Source organism: Giraffa tippelskirchi, chromosome 13, assembly GCF_054371585.1.
Source record: "Giraffa tippelskirchi isolate mGirTip1 chromosome 13, T2T-mGirTip1v1.2.pri, whole genome shotgun sequence".
In the NCBI taxonomy this organism is placed as follows: domain Eukaryota; kingdom Metazoa; phylum Chordata; class Mammalia; order Artiodactyla; family Giraffidae; genus Giraffa; species Giraffa tippelskirchi.
This window is the reverse complement of record NC_137287.1, coordinates 114,638,298-114,654,077: the sequence shown is the minus strand read 5'-3', so window position 1 is coordinate 114,654,077 and position 15,780 is coordinate 114,638,298. Positions and strand designations below refer to the sequence as shown.

General features: G+C 49.6%; 1 protein-coding gene across 1 annotated transcript; it reads right to left on the bottom strand.

The window, feature by feature from the left end:
* Positions 1-1,711: 1,711 nt before the first annotated feature.
* On the bottom strand, positions 1,712-15,576 carry CCN5 (cellular communication network factor 5). The gene is made up of 4 exons (XM_081557077.1): positions 15,483-15,576; positions 11,169-11,385; positions 4,702-4,956; positions 1,712-2,683 (listed from the first exon to the last, which is right to left on the bottom strand). Exons 1-4 carry the CDS (start codon positions 15,540-15,542, stop codon positions 2,463-2,465), a joined length of 753 nt encoding a protein of 250 aa, XP_081413203.1. The 5' UTR covers positions 15,543-15,576; the 3' UTR covers positions 1,712-2,462.
* Positions 15,577-15,780: the final 204 nt, after the last annotated feature.

Here is a 15,780-nt window from a genome sequence, read left to right as displayed (position 1 = left end):
AGGAAACTGCTGCACAAAGAAGTTAAGTACCCTGCCTGAGATCAGAGCAGACAACCAGCCAAGACCGGGCGGGCAGGCTGGCTGGGCCCACTCTTCATGGCTCTGTTCACAACTTCTCAGGGGTGAGGTCATGGGCCTTGCAGCCAACCTGGTCCAGAGTCCAGCAGCATAACCCCAGGACAACTCATTAATCACTCTGAGTCTCAGTTTACCCATCTCTAAAATGGGAACATCAGTAGCACTTTCCTTTAGGGAGGTCCCAAGGGTGACGTGTGATTATGTGGGTAGAGCTCTTGGCAGAGAGAGCCCCATATGCAGGAATAGTTCAGTTAAGGTCCATGGTTCTCATCCTGGCTCTCAGGATGTTATCAGACTTGTTCCGGTAATGTGTGCAGAATTTACTCATATATAACCAGACCCACCAAAGCTCTCAGCCTCTGAGAGACCACAGGCCCAGCCTGGAAAATCAAATAAACTTGTTTTGGACTAAAATCCCACCTAATTGTAAACCAGCTTTTGGACAGATCATGCTTCCAAGCTGCTTCCTCATCTGTGAATCAGAGTTAGTTCTATCTTTTGAAGATTAAATGGTTCCAAATGCTGCCTGTGATTTCTCAAACTGGGGTTCCCGAAGGAGGTGGTACCCGACTGAAGTGCTGGAGGCCAACGTACTGAGGAGCAGGTTACTGACTACCTCTGTGCTGGGAATCGCCTGTTGCCCAGCTCTGCTTTGAACCTCAGGGCACTGCATTCCTGGGCTCCCTGGTCTGCCCAGGAGGTTTGACCAATGGGAGGCACTTCTGGGAACTGGGGGCCGGAGAGAGCAGAAGCCGGGGTCTCTCTCCCCGTCTCCATCTGCCTTTTGTTAGGATCCAGGCTGCATCTCCATGGCGGCTTCCACTCCCAGCAGACAGCCCTGCTGTGAGTCCATCTTCCGCCTTCTGGTCCTGGCTTCTGGGCTCTGCCTTCTCTCTGCCTCTCCACCCTTAGGGCTGGTATTGAGGGAGTGAAGCCCTTCGTGAACACCTACTGTATGACTCTACGTGAAGTTCAAGAACAAAACAACACTTCATCTATGATAGAAATCAGAACTGCAGTTGCCCTTGGGGGTAGAGGGGATCACCTGGCCAGAGGAAATTTTCTTCTTTTTTAAAAAATCTTTGGCTGTGCCACATGGCATGTGGGGTCTTGGTTCCCCTACCAGGGATTGAACCTGTGCTCCCTGTATTGGCAGCTCAGAGTCTTAACCATTGGACCACTGGGGAAGTCCTTGGAGGAAACGTTCTGTGATGATGCAAATGTTTTACACCTTGACTGAGGTGTGGGTCATATAAGTGCATACATTTGTAAAGACTTATGAAACCATGCGCTTAAGACCTGTGCATTTAACTGGGTGTGAAGCATCCCTTAATCAGTTTAGTTTAATGAGAAGTCCTGGTAAAATACCATGAATATATTCTAATGTCCTGGTGGGATTCTGATGAAAACACGGTTTTTATTTTTAAACAAATACAGGTAGAGTGCAGAAGAGGACATAACATTTGTATGTGGCATTATTGTTTGTTTGCTTTTAAACGTGGGCGAACTCCGGGAGATGGTGAGGCACAGGGAAGCCTGGCTGGCTGCAGTCCATGGGGTCGCAAAGAGCCGGACACAACTGAGCAACTGGACAACAACAACAAAACAATAAAACATGCGACTTCAAACAGGATTTCACATGTGGGTTGGTTTATTTCAGGCTGTGTTCCCCAGTTTCTGGGGGGCATTCTTCATCTTCCCCTGCTTTTCTCTAGTTCAAAATGTTTCCCAGCACTGACTTGTATAATGTGTAGCTTGGCCTGGCGCATTGCAGAGTCGTGAAAACAGTTAATTCTTAGTAATGTGAGTTGGGTTTGATGGGTATCTTTAAGGGACATTTAAGGGTCCCATTTTGATTGTCTTCAAGACAGGGTGATTTCACCTTCTGATTTTTACATAGAATTCAATCCCTGAATTATGCCCAGGGTGGGGAGGGAGGGTTTTCTCAGCACAAGTCTGACACACAGACGCATGTTCAGGGATGTTCCTACCTCACTCCAGGAAAGGAAGCAGGAGGTTGAGAATCTCTGTGCCCCTCTTCGCCGCACCCCTAGAAAAATAGCCCATCCAGCCCAGCACCTGCTTCAGTCTAATGATTAAGGGGGAGATGGTTGCCCATCTCCTGGAGAAAGCTCTGCACGCGTCTTTGATAAAGGCTGTGAATGGCTCAGAAGAAACCTGGCCATTCTCCCAGGCTGTGAGTGGGAGAGAGGGGGACTAGGGCATGCTTCCCGCGGCATCTCAGGGTCCAGAGGGAGGGACCAGGTGGCTTGGGAACACGCTTGTCCTCCAGGGCCCGGATGGCAGACCCAAGCCGGACTGTGGCCTGCAGCCCAGACTGCCTGCCGAGTGGCTGACATCGAGTCTCCATCCTCAGCCTGGCTCTAAAAGGCTCTGCTCCTTGGGCTGTGGCCCCTGGCGGGTGGGCAGGGCCCCAGTACGCACAGGCGGCGCTGGGTCTCCAGGCGGCAGAAGCGGTTCTGATTGGACACTCGGGTGGCCACGCCCAGGCCGCATGTGGTCGAGCAGGGACCCCAGGCAGTGCTCCATTCCGGGCAGGAGACGCCAGGGGCTTGGGGAGCGACAAGGCCAGAAAACTGGAGTCCTGGGGGAGAGAGAGAGGGGTCAGCTCGGCAAGGTTGGGCAGCCAAATCCACCCACTGGCTTGCGGTGCAATCTGGGTCACGTTGCTTAACCTCTCTGGACCTCGGTTTCTTCCTATGTAGATTTCCTAATAGTTGATCGTTAGGCGTGAATAAAATAGTGGAGGTGAAGTGCTTAACGCAGTGCCTGGTTCTTGTCAGCACTTCCGAAATATTGGTTATCAGGCAGCTATGATGAGATTGACCATGACGGTCCTCCAGTAAACGGCGAGTGTCTCACTTCTGTATCTTCCACAAGTCCTGTGATAAGTTGCATCGTACAAGGAGGAGGCTGGGGCCTGCGTGTGTGGTGCTGCCCATGACTGGCGGCAGGGATGCTGGTGACGGCGAGGCCAGGTCTGGAACAGGGTGGCGGTTCACCGTGGTCTAGCTTTTCCTCCTCCTCCAGTCTTGCTTGTTAATATTTTATGTCCTTCCTTCTGCTCTTTTGTAACCAGTGGTTCTTAACTGGGGACTGTTTTGCCCCCTGGAAGATACTTGGCAATGTTTGGAAACATTTTTACTGGTCACAAGTGAAAGGTAGGGGCTACTGAAGTCTAGCAGAGATGCTGTTAAACATCCTTCACTGCACAGGACTTTTTCACAGCAAAGACTTAACCCGGCTCAAATGTCACTAGTGTCCTGGTTGATACACCTTGTGTTATACACACATGTGTAGGATGTATGATGTCTATGTGTTCATATGGCTGTAGACAGACACATATGCACACACACAGCGGAATTCAAATTACATATACGTTGCCCTGTCCTGATTTTTATATATAAGGCAAACCTGTTGGCATTCGCCAACATATTGGGTTGGCCAAAAAGATCCTTCAGGTTTGTCTGCATCAACTTGTGGGAAACCCAAAGGAATTTTTTGGCCAACCCAATATTTGAACAGATGTATCATAGTCCATTGTTGGTATATTAACAGCTAACATACCCTGGAATGCTGTGTGCCAGGCTCTGTCGTAACTGCTTTGCTTGTATTTACTTATCCAGGCCTCACAACAGTTCTATGAGGTAGATGCTCTTATTCTCATAATTGGAGGAACTGAGACACAGAGTAGTTAAGCAGTTTTCTCAGGGTCACACAGCTGGGCTTAGAACTCAGGCAGACTCCATGCTTAAGCCACCACACTACTGCCTCTCCTGCAGCACCATCTCTATGCAACCAATGCTCTCTTTTCGGTTGCCTTAAAAAATCATATTCATATGATAATAATAATAATAGTTTCCCTAGTGACAATATGTGTAATTATGGCTGATTTGCATTGTTGTATAGCAGAAACCAGCACAACATTGTAAAACAATTTCCCCCTATTTAAAAATAAATTAAAAAAATTAAAAAACAAAACAAAACTCCTAGTGACCTAACATACATAACATAATCTCTCAAACTCAGGAGTTTACAGGCTGAGGTCACTGTCTTTCCTGCCCACGCCGAGGCCCACATCCCGGAGGCAACCATTTCGCCTGATTCGGTTTTGAGTTCCTCTTTTAATAAACCCCAGTAATGACATATTAATAATATTATATAATATTTAAATTGTGTTATATTAATATGTATCCATGTCAGTATAATGATAGTCTATATTATAATAATATACCTCCACATTATATCTCTGCTGTGAAATGTGAGAACTTGCTTCAAGTGTCCTAACCCTCCTTTCCTCTCTCTACTCTGCCACCAATTTCTATTTTTAATTGTGTGTCACTTAAAATTATACGCTTGCACCTCTGCATCATGTTTGGTCAGTTCCACTTTCCTAAGAGTCCCCTTAGCCACCTGCCCCTCCTGAAGCTTTTGTCAGGGTAACCTTGGCTTTGACGTGTCCCGTCGTCCTGGTACCTGAGGCCCCGCCCTCAACCCCTCCCCCAACCCTCCCCTCCCCCTTCTCCTCCCCGGCCCCTCCCCCCCCCGCCCATCGCCCTCCCCCCACCACTCCAGGCAGCCCTGGACCAGCCAGGCACTCACCTTGGGCTGGGAGGGGCTGGACCCCCAGCCCCCCTCCCTGGTCGCACACCCACTCGGGGCAGCACTTGCCCGGGACCTCCACCCTCCTGGGGTGCGGACAGTCCCAGCTGGGCAGCCGCACGTCCTCGCTGCACAGGGGCACACAGGTGAAGCCGCCGTCCTCGCAGCGGCAGCGGAGCCTGCAGTGAGGCTGAAAGATCTCCCCGTCCCGGTAGAGGCGGCCGTTCACCTCGCAGCTGCCGTCATCCTCTCCCCCTGCGGAGGAGAAACCGGACCTCCATCGGCGACTTCCCAAATTTTCCCTGGGCAGGGCTGTGCCCGCCGCATCCTCCGCTGGGTCCTCTCTGCAGAGCTGGTCTGGAGGCGCTGGGGACGCAAAGCCCTTGGGGAAACAGCGCTGCAGGGGGCTCCGCCCCTCCTCCACCCCCCACCCCCAATCATCGCGGTCCTGTCCTGTCACCTGCAGGAAGACAGCGTGACAGGCTGCGTCCTGGGACAGGCTTTGCAGGAAGACTGGCCTGGTTTCAGCTCCTTTGCTACCTATGGACCTTGGCCAAGTGATTTTACTTCTGGTCTTAGTTTCCTCACCTGCAAAGTGGGTTTTGAAGTGAAGTGAAAGTCGCTCAGTCCGTGTCCCACACTTTGCGGTGACCCCCATGGACTGTATAGTCCATGGAATTCTCCAGGCCAGAATACTGGAGTGGGTAGCCTTTCCCTTCTCCAGGGGATCTTCCCAACCCAGGGATCGAACTCAGGTCTCCGGCATCACAGGCGATTCTTTACCAGCTGAGCCACAAGGAAAGCCCAAAGTGGGTTATAATGGTACTTATTTCACACGTGTGGTATAGACTAAATGAATGCTATTTGTAATGGATACAACATGAAGGAGACCTTCAATAGATCCTAGCTGCCTGTTGTTATTATTAGTATAAATTATCATATATTATTAATAATATAAATATTAATGTATTGCTGACAAGTGCTCAGTCATGTCTGACTCTTTGCAACACTCTGGACTGTAGCCCGCCAGGCTCCTCTGTCCATGGGATTTTTCCAGAGAAGAATACTGGAGTGGGTTGCCATTTCCTTCTCCAAGGGATCGTCCCAACCCAGGGATGGAACTGGGGTCTCTTTGTGTCTGCTGCATTGGCAGGCAGATTCTATACCACTAGCATCACCTGGGAAGCCCATATATAATATAATTAATAATATGTATTAATTAATATAAATATATAAAATATTACAACTATTATATCTGCACTGAGATTTCATGCCACAAGCTTTCCTTGTCCATCTGCTGTGTTACAGTTATCACCATCAGGTCAGGGATTAACTTGTTAGCTGTGTGACTTGGGGTAAGTGACTAAACTTTTCTGAGTCACATTAACAATAGCAATGATGAGAACAGTAATTAGAACCTTCAGTGACACAACATCTAGCACAGGGTTAGGAATTCAAGAAACACTCTTTGGAGGAAGCCCTCAAATATTATGGGCATCACAGCCTCTTCCTCCACTGGACATGAACTCCTTGAGGGCTGGGGCCACGAGTGTTCATCCTGGCATCTCCTGTGCCAGCTCAGAGCACGGATGGAACACACAGAACCGCAGGAAATGCCCCTGGAATGAATGCCTGGCACAAGACTCAGCACCCGAGAGACGCTGATAAAATAGTTCTGATTCCTTATTCCTTTCCGATACACTGTGCCCTTCCTGGGTATCACCCACTATGCTCCTAGACAGGACTGAGAGCCAGTCCTTACCCAGGGGGACTCAAGGGTCAGTGCAGGGCACAGATGTGGACACTGCATCTCTAAGACAGAATAAAGCAACAGCCCCGCAGAGGTGTCTGTGAGCCACTCAGGAAGTGCAGAGAAAGGAGGGTTTCCTGGAGATGTGGGTGGTACTTCAGGTAGATCTGGGGGACGAGACTCACGGGAAGCTGCTTTTCCCAGGTCTGCTAGGGAAAAACCTCAAATAGGTCCACACACATGTGGGAATTTTAGAACCACAGAGACCTGGTTCAAATCCCAGGGGATAATAATTTTAGCAAGGTTTCCTGGCATCTCTCCTGGGTCCTCCAGTTCAAAGCTGATTGGGGTGGGGGTGGGGGGGCAACGATCCCTGGGCGGCCAGTCCCCACCCTGGGGTCTGTGTGCATCACGTGCATGGTCCCAGACACCATGAGGCACCTCCAAATGTACTTGCTATGAGACCCCTGCACCTATACACACGTACAAAACCCTTCTCCTTCTGGGCTCTCTCCAATGGTCTCTTTGTCCAGCAGCTTCCCCCAAATAACTTCAGGGCATAAGCTTGTTGTCTGGTAATTTCTGCATCCCTCTCTCCCTCTGAGAGTCTCTTGCAGGAGAAGGAAGAAGGGTATTTTTTTTTTTTAACCTGCAGCCACGTGCACATTGGTAAGGAACCTGCCTGCCAGTGCATGAGACATAAGAGATGCGAGTTTGATTCCTGGGTCGGGAAGATCCCCTGGAGAAAGAAATGGCAACCCGTTCCAGTATTCTTACCTGGAGAATCCCATGGACAGAGGAGCCTGGTGGTTTACAGTCCATGGGGTTGAAAGAATCTGACACGACTGAAGCAACTTAGCATGCACACACTTGTACACTGTGGGACCTTAGGCAGGTGACTTAACCTCTCTGAGCCCCAGTTCCTTCACCCTCAAAGTGGGGATAATACCTCATTATTAAGGATACAATGAAATCGTGTATATAAAGGACTTGTTCATAGTACCTGCTCCATAATTGGTGCCTGTTACTGCACCATTACCCCACCAAATGGTACCTGTCACACAAGCCCCACCAGAACTGTCATTATTATTCATGCATTCAACAATTATTTACTGAGTGCCTACTATGTGCGAGACATTGTTCTAGGCAACTTGTGACATAGCAATGACAAAACCAGCCAAAATCCTGCCCTCATGGAGCTTTCGCTCCAGTGGAAACAAACACAAGAAATAAAGCTGAGTTTGTGATGTCAGATGGCGATTAGTGCTCAAAAAATAAAGGCGGGCAGGGTTGAGGAGTTGAGTAGGTTTGTAGTTTTTAAATATGGTGACCAGGGAAGGGCTTACTGAGAAAGTGAGGTTTGGGTAAAGATGTGAAGAAGGTGAGAGAACTTGCCATGCAGAAATCTGGGGAAAAGAATGTCGGTAGCAGGAATAGCCTGTGCAAAGGCCCTGAGGTGGGAGCGTGCCTGGGGTATTTGGGAGGCCAGTGAGGATGGAGCAGAGAGCAGGAGGGAGAGAGGGAGTTAGATGTGGTCAGAAAGAAAACAGGAGCAGGGTCCTTGTTGCCCTCTGAGAGGGCTTTGGCTCTTACTCTGAGAAGATGGGAGGCTGTGGGAGGCTTTTAGGCAGAGGAGGGACTCTACCTGTGATCTGATTTACGTATTTAAAGGAGCCCTCAGGCTGCTGTGTTGAGAACAGACCAGGGGCCAAGGACGGAAGGAGGGAGACAGTTAAGGGGCTTCTGCAAAATCCAGATGAGTTATGATGGGGATCAGACCTGGTGGAAATACTGTGAAGAATTTACTGGTGGGGAGTGAGTGGGATGTGGAAAAAGACGAGAGCGAAGTCAAGGGTGATTCAAGAATTTGAGGCTGAGCCTCAGAAAAGATGGAGTTGCCCTCGGCTGATCCGAGGAAGCTGTGCTTTTCAGGTGAGGGAGAAGGACCTCCTTGGTGGTCCAGTGGTTAAGGCTTAGCCTCCCAATGCAGGGGCTGCGGGTTCAACCCCTGGTTGAGGAGCTAAGATTCCACATGCCTCGACGTCAAAAAACCAAAGCATAAAACAGAAACAATACAGTAACAAACTCAATAAAGGCTTAAAACGATCCACATCAAAAAAAAAATTTTTTTTTAAAGAAAGCGAGCCACACTGAGCGTGCACACAGCTCAGAGGCGGTCCCCTCAGGGAAGGCTTGTCCAACTAGAGGGTGAGAGGAGAGATTTGGGCCAGCATGTTCCCTCCAGAGCCAAGACCTAGACTCAGCCTCTGTGAAGTCTTAGTTCTGCCTCAGCTGTGGCTTCCCCAGCTCCCAGGGTCCAAATTCAGTTCCAATCATTACACATTCATGAGCACCTGTAATTCCTTACACATTCATGAGCACCTGTAATTCATTACACATTCATGAGCACCTGTAATTCATTACACATTCATGAGCACCTGTAATTCATTACACATTCATGAGACACGTTCGGTGTCACCCAACCAGAGCTGGAAGTTGCAGGAAGGAGCAAGGACCAAATAAATTCTTGGCCTCCAGGTATTTAAAGTCTGAATCAAGGTGGAATAAGAAAAGCCCTGTAATAAAGTTAGTGACAGTAACTAATCATATATTGACTGTCAGACAGTAGAGTGAAAGAAACAAAGATTGTGGAGTCAGCTCCCTGAGTTCAAATCCCAGCTCAGCCACTTCTGAGCTGTGTGACCTTGGGCCAATTACTTAACCTCTCTGGGCCTCTTTTTTCCATGTACAAAATGGGGATGACTTAGGAGCTACTTCATATGGTTCTTGAGAGATTAAATGAGGTGATATTTTGAATCTCCAGTGCCTAGCACATGGTAAGTGCTAGGCATGTGTTCAATAAATAAATTTTGCCAAGTGCTTGACATATGTTATGGCTTATCTAGATAACAGCCTTATAAGCTAAGTGTTGTTTTTCTGAGTTTTTTCTTTAGATACATTTTTTTCTCCCTTCATAGGTGATATTTATTTTATTTTTTAAATTGAAGTATATTTGATTTACAATGTTGTGCCAATCTCTGCTGTACAGCAAAGTGACTCAATCATACACGTAAAGACATTTTTTATATTCTTTTCCACTATGGTGTACCACAGGGAATCCAATATAGTTCCCTGTGTTATATAGCAGGATCTTTTTTTTTGTTCATCTTTTAAAAAATTTTAATTGGAGGATAATTACTTTGTACTATTGTGATGTGTCCCCTCCAGCCTGAACCCCCATCCTGCCCATCTGATTTATAACAGTTCACATCTGCTAATCCCAAACTCTCAGTCCTTCCCTCCCCAACCCTTCTCCCTTGGGCAACCACATTTTTAGTTACATTTTTATTAGCAATCATCTATAAGTTTATAAAACACATTGCCCCTTTCTCATTATTATACTCCTCTTATCATAAAAAAGTATTTAACAGGGATTTACCATTGACAACTTTATGTCTATAAGGTTTTTTTAATTCATTTGGCTGTGTCCGGTCTTAGTTGCAACACGCGGAGTCTTTGATCTTGGTTGTGGCATGTGAGATCATTTTACTTGTGGCATGTGGGATCTAGTTCCCTGACCAGGGATCGAACCCAGGCCTCCTGCCTTGGGAGTGTGGACTCTGAGCCGCTGAACCACCAGGGAAGTCCCTATAAGTTGTGTTTTTCTTTTTAGCAAGTTTTTTTTTTTTCCTATAGACGGACTCATTGTCAATGATTCATGAGCCTTTCTTCCTTTCTCTCTCCCATTCTTTTTTTAAAGTGCTACATGCACAAAGATGAGAGTGGTAAAGTGCTCTGTAAGACTTATTATTTAAAAAGAAAACAAGAGCACAGAACAGTCCCTCACCCTTTTCTATTTCTCTAAAGCAGTGGTTCTCCATTGGGGGTGATTTTTCTCCCCAGGCAATATCTGAAGGGAGATGGTCACCACTTGCTGTTTGGGGTGCTACTGGCATCCAGTGGGTAGAGACCAGGGATGCTGCTTTAATTCCTACCATGCACAGAACTGGATCCCACAGCAGAGAATCACTCAGTCCCAAATGACCCGGGAGCAAAGTTGAGAAACCCTGACCTAAAGCCCATCCAGAGGGCACAAGGGTGTCACGTGCTCAAGGTTGCTAGCAGATCGCAAACTCAGATTCACAGGTTCAAGGGCTCTCAACCCCAGAAAAAGACAGAACAGAATGCTGCTTCAGAGCCTGTTTGACCCAGTCCCCAGCTGTGTAACGTTAAATATGTCTGTTAGTATTGCGGAGCCTCAGTTTCCTCATCTATAAAATGGGTCTGAAAGTACTTACCCCAAAGGAATATTGTGAGGAGTGTGTGACTTAGGAGGTAAGTGCTTAGCACAGGGCCTGATACACCTTACGCCCAAAATAGAGAGCTGCCCTTTCATTTTCCCGAGGGTGTCGTGAGGGTTCTGAGAAAGGGTGGTGACCTCTGGTTTGAAGAATCTGGGAGGACTGCTCAGGGGAGGAGGTGTTTGCCCTCGATTTTGAAAGATGGTTAGATCTGGATAGATAAGAAGGGAGGTAGGCTGTTTGGGTGGTAGGTGTGATCTGAGCGAAGACAAAAGAAAAGAAGTGGGGAGTGGGCTTAGGGAACCTTGTGTCACCAGGTTTGGCTGGGAATGAGAAGGACTTCTCTTGGACTCAGGACCTAAAGGCCTTGACCCCCTCCCCATCACCCCCTCCACCAGACCCGCAAACCTGCTTACAGAGGCACACGGCCCCCCGGCCTCCAGGGCCCGCCCCGGGCTGGCAGACCAGGCCCTGGCTGGAGTCGCAGACGTGGAGATGGTCACAGGGCTCCCCCAGCCGCCGCGCACATACCCGGCAGCAGTTGCAGCCGTCCAGCACCAGGGGCGCCCCCGGTGGGCATCGGGGTGGTGGCCAGGGACAGGCACATGGTGTGGGGCACAGCTGGGCACACACCTGCAGAGATAGAGACCTCCCTCAGCCAAGGTCATTCAAAGTGGGCAGTGAGACCCTCACGACTGACTCCTTCTCTGCCAGGCTGTGCAGTGTAGCATCCACACCTTGGCCCCGGAGTCACACAGACCTGGCCTTGAACCCCAGCACCCCCACATCACTCTGTATGAGACAGCATGGGACTGTGGTCATGAGCAAGGGCTCTGGATTAGAATTCCAGTCTTAACTCTGTCAGTTATTAGCAGAGTGGCCTTGGGCAAGTTACTTAAGCTCTCTGAGCCTCAACTGCCTCATCTGTGAAGAGGGGGCAATAATATATAAATCAGAGGATTGTTTTGAGGAGCACATGAAATGAGGCATATAAAATCTTTAGTACATGGCCTGCCATGCTGGAGATGCTCCATGCATTTAGCTAGGATGACTGCTATGTGAATTACAATAGCGGGCTTAACCTCTGCCTTTTGGGAACTTACAGAGGCTAAAGCAACAGAAGGGAGGATTAAAATGACAGGGTACCATATGTTTTCTAGCAGGAGGACTGTGGATATTTATCCTGAGGGCTGAATAAATCTAACAGTATCATGGATGTTTTTGATCTTCGGAACAATCTAGAATATGTTTCTGGATGAGCCTCAAATCAGCCAGGAAAACTTGGCCTCCTGTGGGACTTATCACATCAGAGCTTCCAGAGGCCCAGCCCTGGAATCTATGTTTTTAACAAGCCATCCAGGGGCGTTTGATGCACAGCTGGGTTACTGGTACCTCACCTCCACTCTAACCCCTCCTCCCACCATGTAAAGATGGGGAGACTGAGTTCCAGAGAGAGGAAGGGACACAGTCCCAGTGGGTTAGCTACAGGGCTGGGAGTGTGCTTCCCCACTGAAGACCCACGGACCCAGAGTAGGTGTAGACTTCCTGTAACAGGGAAAAGCCCCAGCCAGTGTCCCATCAGGCTCAAGGTATCAACCCAAGTGTCCTGACTGCCCCTCCTCACTTAGGACAGAGAAACAGTCAAACCAGAAACCAGATACTCTGGGCTCCCCATATGTCCATTGGAAGGTAGGGACCGAGGGCCATGCATAATTCAAGATGTTACCAGTGACCCACCCCATTTGAGGGTCCTTGGAGGACTGGAGGGTTTTGTGTAGAGGATGGAAGAATTGGATGCAGTTTAGGAAGGTGAAATTAATAACCTCCTATGTCCTGTGTGTGGCCCCAAAGCAGGCAATGACCTCTCTGCCCTAATCCCTCCCTTTCCCACCCCAGGACTCTCCGTGGCCTGCAGTTCCCACCGTGGCCACTAGGGGCCGTCCCAAACTGGCAGACCAGCCTCTGGGGTGTGTGTGGGAGGGTGGGTCACAGACCAGGAAGCAATGACAGGGCCCATCTAAGATAGCACTGGTAACATTAGATGCGAGTGTGCAGCTGTGTGCCTGGAGTCTCGCCAGAGGGCGAGTTCCCATCTCTGCAGGCATTTCAAACAGGAGACTGGGTGACACCAGATTCTATAGAGGATGGTCTAGCCTCACCCCTCAAAGTGTGGTCTGGACCCGCAGCAGCAGTATCACCTGGAAGCTTTTTAGACATGCAGCATCTAGGGCCCTTCCTTATGACTCTGAATCTGCATTTTCATAAATTCAGATGTGATCCACATGGCATTGACCTGAGAAACAATCAGCTGGACTTTGGGTTTCCCTTCCAAACCAGAGGCTGAGCCCCCTGGGTTGGTGGGAAGTAAGCAGGGTAGGGGGTGGGCTTTTGACCAGAACTGGCTCTTGGGTCCTTTCCCCCTGAAAGCAGAGGTGCCAGGACATAAGCCATGTGCTTTGCACCTGGGTTCTCACTTTGAGCTCTCTCTACCAGGCAAGCTTGACAGGGCTGGATCTACAGGAGGGACCGCTGATGTCACCGATGATTGTGACTGTCATTCACCACAGGCACACCATGTGCTGAGCTCTGTAACGTGCTAGTTTAACCCTCCAGTGGGAGCTACAGCATTATGCCCACTTTATTTATTTTTTTGGCTGCACCGCATGGCATGTGGGATCTTAGTTCCCCAACCAGAGATTGAACCTGTGCTCCCTGCAGAGGAAACACAGAGTCCTAATCACTGTACTGCCAGGGAAGTCCAGCATTATGCCCATTTTAAAGACAGGGAAACTGAAGCTTAAAGCGGTGTAGCAACATCACCAGTAACAGGTAGATCAGGAACAGGATCAAGGTTCACGTGCATCCAAGCCCAGGCTCTTAACTGCCACACCCACCTCTTGTCACCTATGGCTCTGATGCCAGCTTAGCCTCTGTGTCAACTTACTGTTTGTTCAAGAGGGATGGGGACAAGTCAGGGAGGGTGTTTCAGCACATCCAAGGAGAGATAGGTCCTGTCTAATCTCTATCTCTATGCCCTTTCCAACCAGCCCATCCCCATGTTCAAGCTGCCCCATCACACTTGGTTTTCCCAGACCCTTGCTGTGGGCCCCAGTGGGGCAAGAGCCTTGGACAGGGAATCTTCCAGGCAAGAGTTGAAATCCAAGTTCTACCACTGACTCGCTGTGTGGCCTTGGACACTTCACTGCTGCACAGGGAGGGAGTGGTTTCCTCCTCAGTAAAATGGGGTGGAGACCACCTGTCTTGGAGTCAGGGATTTAATGAGGTCACGGCCAGCTTCTGGTCAATGTGGCTTGGCTTGTTTCCAGGTCTCTATCACCTGCCTCTGTCCACAGGCCTGAGCTCCGGAGCCTGCCTGCGAGATGCAATTCTCTCTCTGAGGATTGTCATGGATTTCATGTGCGTGATGACTAAGTCCCTGTGTTCTGTGTGGGATGTTGCCTGGCTCCCTGGGGCCTGGGAAGAATGGATGACTAGGGGAGAGAACGGTGAGTCTAGGACTGCTTCATTTTGGCCTTTCCTTTAATCCCAGGCCCAGAGCCCCAAGTCCCCGGCTCCCACTACCCAAGCTACCCTTCCTGGCATCATGTCCTGCTCATCCGGTTTGGAAGAGCAAAAAGCAGGGTTAGGATGCCAGCAGGGTTCTCAGCCTTCCCCCAACCACTGCTTGGACCCAGGAGAGAGGTGTTCCTGCCTGCGATTCTCAAAAGAGCATGAAAATAGAGTGAGATCATAGCTTCCAGCAGGGCCAATCCCCATGACACCAGGAACTTGGCATTTGCTAAGGTGATGGCAGGCTCAGCAACTGTGGCTTTGGTCCAGGTTGGAGGTGGAGAGATACAGACTGCAGTCCCTCTCCTCACACCCAGGCCTGTCCTGGCCTCTGTCTCCTCTACTGCTTTGATGCTGTGTGGTTTCGAGCAAGTTGCTTACCCTCTCTGAGCCTTGCTTGACTGAAAACAGGAAATAATCATTCCTGATGAGGTTGTTGGGCATGTTAGGCAAGGTGGATGTTCCACGGGCCCTTTGAAAATATCCCACAGCAGAAGGCCTTTATTCTCTAGAGCTGTCTCCCTACCCCCTCCAGCTAGGGTAAGCAGGCCACTCACTGCCCGAGGGCCCAACAGCATTAATGTCTTTATATGAACCTTCCAATGAGCTAGACACCCAACATCCATTCAAATCCTGGCTCCTAGTTAGACAAAGCAGGCCCCCTCTTGAGGCTCCCTATTTATAATGAGGGGACCCACTTCTGTTTGCAGAGGGACTTTAGGGATTGGTAGTCATAAAAGTCCTCTCTTAAACATCTGTCATATTCCAGGTCCTGAGCTAGGCCCTGGAGATGAACTCTGATAAATGACCTTCCAAAGGCTTCATGAACATTATACTCATTTAACTGAGAAAGGAGCTAAGGCTCAGAGAAGGGAAGGGATTTGCCTGAGGTCACACAGCAGACTTGGCCAGAGGGAGGCAGCTCTCCGGGCACCAGGGAGGGAAGCTCAGCTGAGCCCTAGCACAAGAGGCCCCAAGAATTCTTCCAGGGGGTCCTTGGCCGTGATTTCACATCTCCCCCACCAGGGAGGGAAGCTCAGCTGAGCCCTAGCACAAGAGGCCCCAGGAATTCTTCCAGGGGGTCCTTGGCCGTGATTTCACATCTCCCCCACCACACCAAGGAAGCCAGCAGTACGTTTCGGGGCCCAGGGCCCCCTTACCTTGGAGAGGAGACAGAGGAGGGAGAAGGCGAGGAGGTGGGTCTGAAATGTGCCTCTCATGTCACTGTGTCCCCCACGGAGCCAGCTTTGAGCCTCGGAGGCAGGACCTGTAAGTCTTTATGTTCCGGCGGCTGTGAGGTCACTCCCAGGCACACACATACACACACGCACACGCACACACACACGCTGGCCTTTGTAGCCCCGCTTCTCGCCCATCCTCATCTTCCCACTGATGAGCCCATTTACCTGGAGGTGAGACCTCCGAGGCCACCAAGGGGATGCTTGCCAGTGTGTGTGT

What these genes read in the sequence shown, in the direction of transcription:
- CCN5 (XM_081557077.1), bottom strand. Translation starts at nt 15,542, where the DNA reads ATGAGAGGCACATTTCAGACCCACCTCCTCGCCTTCTCCCTCCTCTGT. An exon ending in CCGGGGGGCCGTGTGCCTCT is followed by an intron (nt 4,957 to 11,168) that starts GTAAGCAGGTTT and finishes TCTCCTCCGCAG; the next exon opens with GGGGAGAGGATGACGGCAGC. An exon ending in CCAGCCCCTCCCAGCCCAAG is followed by an intron (nt 2,684 to 4,701) that starts GTGAGTGCCTGG and finishes TCTCTCCCCCAG; the next exon opens with GACTCCAGTTTTCTGGCCTT.